The sequence below is a fragment of the Taudactylus pleione genome, unplaced genomic scaffold, assembly GCF_031769625.1.
Source record: "Taudactylus pleione unplaced genomic scaffold, aTauple2 ptg000061l, whole genome shotgun sequence".
NCBI lineage: Eukaryota > Metazoa > Chordata > Amphibia > Anura > Myobatrachidae > Taudactylus > Taudactylus pleione.
This window is the reverse complement of record NW_028284463.1, coordinates 9,688,101-9,693,779: the sequence shown is the minus strand read 5'-3', so window position 1 is coordinate 9,693,779 and position 5,679 is coordinate 9,688,101. Positions and strand designations below refer to the sequence as shown.

The window sequence follows — 5,679 nt, the reverse complement described above, 5'->3', positions numbered from 1 at the left end:
TGAGCTTGCACAAAGACCCCCCTCTCTTGAACCGCCCTGTCTGGCCCCTATGATAGATGGACAATATTTTCACACTGTACATATCCTGAGGTCACAATCACATGTGTCTTGATAGCCAGAAAAAGTAAAAAGGAAAGTTTCAAACACAAACTAATCTCATGCATTCGATCCTCAGATAGGTTTCCGCTCATTTTCCTCTAACAAAACAGCCTGAACTAAAGTTAAAATTGACCTTATCCTACTCAACTGGCCACTTCTTTCTTCTCCTAGTCCTTGCATGATGTGGTTTATTATGGATGCTTTGAAGCCACTTACATGACAGAGTTGCATGAGATGGTTCGCAGCCAGCTGGACTTTTACGGGTGCATTCACATCCCATATGACCAAGTCTGCTGCTCCATGCCCCAGGCTTTTTTAGAGGACATCCATTCTGCAAATTGGCAGAACAGATCTCCTCCTTGTCCTTCAAAAGCCTCATCAGTAAAGTGGCTGTCTGTGGCCGCTGACACTACTACCAAACTTGTCCCCCAGAAAGCCATGTGAATAGGATGGGATGGGAGGGAGTGGGATCGAATAGAGTTGGGGTGGCCGAGGTGACTCGGAAGACACCAGGTGTATTAATTAGTATTGTACAAGAGAGGGACAGGCCCACATTGAGCCTGTCCCTGTCTGGCCCCCATCATAGGTGGGGGCCATCTATGATGGCTTTTGCATTTGCCAGAAGTGCCGGATGGCCAGTCCGGCCCTGATCACATGTGTTTTGAGAGCCAAATAAAGTAAAATGGAAAGTTTCAAACACAAACAAATCTCATGCAGGTTTGGACTATGCAAAATGAAAAGTGACTAAACCTTAGCATTTTGCAGGTTTTATACAGATTTAATATTATTTTCTTAAAGCCATTAACTGATTCAGAGATGTACACAGTGTCGACTTTTACGAAGATTGAGCGATTGTTTGCCATTGCACATAAGTATAAGCTACACTGCGCACGTGTAGCGATTGTTTTACGAATACGCCTGCACAGGGGGTCGCAAAGTGAGTGACAGGTACTTGGCATTTGGGAGAGGTAACGGGGATGTGGCTAGGCAAATGCAGTCTTGTCTGATTAAACGTCATTTCATGGGCGTGCTTACATTAGTTATTGTGATCTCTTTTGCAGGATGAAAGCTCTCTGTGTGTCATGAGAGCTGCAGTGGTGGCGGCTGGTCAGACTTGCCTCATATGCTGAATGGCTGTCTGATCAGCATTGATGTTACTGATGTTTACAACATTGTACATCGTCGGAAGGATATGAGAAGGCAGCAGTGGGCGCCCCTATGCTTTGGAGGGCATTAGCATATTTTAGCAATTGCGATCCATGAGAGAATTCAGTTGCATTTTTATTAGCGTACATCTCTGAAGCAGGTCCCGACGCGGGACCTCGGACAGGTAAGTTTAAAAAAAATATGGGTGCAGTGTGTGTGGTGCGGGGCCCCCTGGACCCGGGGGCCCGTGTGCCTCGCACACACTGCACCCATTATAGATACGCCACTGCCTTAGGGCTCTATTTATTAACATTATTTTTACTAAAATAAAGTGAAAAAGGGTGTTTTCACCCCCTTTTCACATTATTTTAGTATCACCTAAAGATACTAAAGGGCAATTGGAGTAGAATTTGTAAAATTCTACTCCAAGCCCTAATTATCACTTATTTTTAGTAATCAGATCACATTTCCCATAATTGTAATGGGAAATGTGATCTGGCCAAAGCTACTAAAAATAAATTTGGCAAAAATACCGGGGAAAGCCCTGTAATAATAATGCCACTTGGAGGTGGCGTTATCCAGGGTCTTCCCCAGTTACCGGACTCTTGCTCTGCTCTAAAAGGCAGAGCAGAGCCCAGAGCCAGCCCCAGTGATCAGCTGTGTGGTCTAAATAATCCACACGCTGATACACTGTAAAAAAGAAAAAACTTAGTAAAAAAAAAAACTTACCAGAGTCCAGTGACCGGAGATCGGGGCTCCGGTATCCGGTGATGTCCTCCCTCCAGTCAGCTGGTCTCCCATCCTGCACTGTGACCCGGTCATCAGCTGACTGAGTCCCAGTGCAGGATGGGATGTCAGCTGACCGTAGCCACGGAGAACACCACTGGAGCACCGATCACCAGAGGTAAGTGTTAATAAGGGAGTGGGGGTCACAGGGGGAAGGGGAATGGTCACAGGGGCGGGATTTAGTGGTGGGGGCAGGGCTTAGCAGCAGCCAGTCAGTGCATGCGTGGGCACTGGTCACGGTATTTTTTGCGAAAATACCGTGATAAGTGTGCAGAGGGGATTCACAGGGACAGAGCTTTATCACAAGCTCTGTCCCTGCAATTGATTTTTTGTAAATCCCTGTGATATTGGCTGAATTCGCAATGTGAATTCAGTCGGTAATATAACACTACAATCTGCATTTAAAATGCGGTGTGTAGTAAATAGAGCCCTTAGAGAGAGATGAAGTGGAGGTGTTGCCCATAGCAATAAATCAGTTTCTAATTGCCAATTTATGGACTGTGCTATATAAATGACAGCTCTAAGCTGATTTGTTGCTATGGGCAAGTTCTCCACATTTATCTCTCCCTAAGGTTTGATACATCTCCCCCATCAGGGAAATCCAGAACATTGATTTAGATGAGAAAATGATTTATCTCTCTCTGATACACACATATGTATTATGTAACTTGGGGTTTTATCACATTTAATGCACTAGGTTTTTCGCCCTCGTCTCTATTTGCGGCGATGTGTCAAACCTTGGAGAGAAATAAAGGTGAGAAGTTGCCCATAGCATTCTAATTTTCATTTAATAGACTGTGTAATATCAGTTAGAAGCTGATTGGTTGCTTTGTTCAACTTCTCCACTTTATCTCGCTTGAAGATTTGATACATCTCCCCCCAAGGAATTTCTCAGAAATGGGTGCAATGCACAGGTGTATTTTCATAGGAGACTGACACTTTGTATATATACTCTATATATGTGATTACAGCCTATCATTGATATTATTACTACAGTATTACTAATATTCTATTCATTTGTTTATAATGTTATCCACACTAAGCACTATAAGCCCATACTTATAGGCTATTTGTAGCTGTGTATGTAGTTATTTAGCATGGAATATAAAGATGGAAAGATAGAGAATACTGGATCTAGTAGATATCTGCAAATCAGTCTGGATGTGGACATCTACAGTACCCAATGGACTGCTCTGAATGTGGACATTAATGTATTGACTTCGCTGGATGGGGATCTCTCTTTACTGACCACACTGGATGTGGAATTTAATACATCTGACAAATGATTTGCTGTAGCAAATGACTAGAAAGAAACAGAATTTGGCAAATTGATCTGGACTGGATGTGGAGTTTGACAGATTGGATGCAGCACTATATCCATGCCAAAGCAGAGGGCCACCATTCCTACTATCCAGTCTGTCCACCTTTCATTAGTTCTGGCCTCCTAGATACTGTATCTATCGGTGTAAGTATTTAGGGCCGAGAACATAACAGTGATCAGGGTGGATGTTTATCTGTGTACCATCAGCATGAATAACAAGAATTTTACTGTAGATATTTGCAGGAAATTGTACATAACTTGGTGGGAATGTTTGTATTAAAATGATGGGACACACAACTAGGAGTAATTGTTTTGCTTCAAGCTGAGAGCTGGGCAGGTGGGTGATGTCTTCTTCAACTTGATGTTTTAAATTATATTTTCAGCTGGTACATAATATTCTCCAACAATGAGGATTAGTATAAAGGTTTATCTTCAGGAGGTCAATGTCTTCATTACAGTAATACACTTTTGTAGATTTTCAAATACCTGTCAGCCTCTGAAACCAGGCTTATGACCATGCAAGACCATGATAGGACCGTAAGGGACTGCATTATTTCTCCAGCTCAGATAGCTTTCTTTCCTGTCCAATGGCCTCCAATTTTCTGTGTGGACCAGCCATCAACAGGGACATTTACCAGAACATGTATACAGGAAAAAGATGAACAAATGAGGAATTACCAGCTATGCCACTAATCGCTGAAGGGCAACCCTGATTTCATGATTGCGTAGACTGTATACAAGAGGATTTACCATGGGGGTCACTGTAGCATACAGCACGGTCATGACCTGCTCTAGAACCTTGTATTGCTCTGATGATGGCATCAGGTATACAGATATACAGTTAGCATAGTAGATGATCATGACGGTGAGGTGGGATGAGCAGGTGGAGAAGGCTTTTCTTCTACCATCCCTTGATTTTATATGTAATATAACAGTGATAATTTTTTTGTATGACACCACATTGATGAGGAAAGGACAAAGGCCAAGTAAAACCATTTCAACATACATAACCATATAGAACATGTTTGAGCCAGAACAGGAGATAACAATCAGAGCTTTAGTATCACAGAAGAACTGATGAATGGTGACAGAATGGCAGAAGGACATTTTAAGGATTGAAAATATGAGTAGTATCGAATTTAAACATGCACATAGCCAGGTCATCGTCACAAGCAGGATACAGATCTTCCTGCTCAGTATCTGGTGATAGTGTAATGGATGACAGATGGCAATGTATCGGTCATACCCCATCACAAATATAAGTATATCCTCGGAGCTGGTAGCTATAAAGAAAAAGTATATCTGAGTTAAACATTGTGTGAAAGTTACTGTGTTATTCCCAGATCGCAACATGTCCAGCAGTTTGGGGACAGTTACTGTTGTATAACACATATCTACAAAGGACAAGTTACAGAGAAACAGATACATGGGGGTGTGTAAACGTGAATCCAAACATATCGCTGTAATTATAGCTACATTCACCAGGAGTCCAAGTAGGAATATTAATAAAAAAACATAAAAAATGATGGGTTCATCACCGGCTTTCATGGAAAATGGCAAAATGTGGAATTCTATAATAGAAGTGTTGTTTTCCATGAGATTCTGTCAATCTGCAAGACAATAATCAGAAGGTTCATTCCATGAAGTATAGGACACAATGCATGAAAATTACATTTCACATAACTGCTAACATTTTATTATATCGATGATGCTATAAGATTGTAGTATATTGTGTGACTGTAGCAGTGATTTCATATGTTGTAATTAACATTGGTGACTGGTTCTATGTTGAATATGAAGGAAAAAGTTACCCAGGTGAGATCAAGGACATTAGAGCTGGAGAATACTTAGTGAGCACAATGGAGCAAGCTGGCTGCAACTGGAAATGACCATCATCACCAGATGAAATATTATCTTATTTCACAGTTAATCAGAAAGACAAGCAGGCCTAAATTGATTTATTCACGTGAATTCTACAGGTTTGAGTAGTTTGTACCAGAGCCCTTTAACTGGGGACAGAAATGTAATGCAAGTCACATTCGTATGTAATGTGAGTCACATGTCAAACTTTTTTTTAAGAATAGTTTGGTTAACATTCAGTTTTTTGTTTGTGTGTCAATCATAAGTGTAAGTTCCTATGTCCATTCTGTTGTAACATGTGTTTCGCATATAAACAATAAAATGTAACTACTAAGAGTGCACATTTTCTCTGTTTCTAAGCATTAATTATGACTACTTACCCGAGAATATTGTAATATTTTTAAAATGTTGATTTTCAGCTTCATTTTTCAGCCATAAGCCGCAGGCCCACACACACACATATATAT

General features: G+C 41.1%; 1 protein-coding gene across 1 annotated transcript; it reads right to left on the bottom strand.

The window, feature by feature from the left end:
• Positions 1–4,033: 4,033 nt before the first annotated feature.
• On the bottom strand, positions 4,034–4,948 carry LOC148535016 (olfactory receptor 1M1-like). The gene has a single exon (XM_088464910.1). The coding sequence runs from the start codon at positions 4,946–4,948 to the stop codon at positions 4,034–4,036; it is 915 nt and encodes a 304-aa protein (XP_088321036.1).
• Positions 4,949–5,679: the final 731 nt, after the last annotated feature.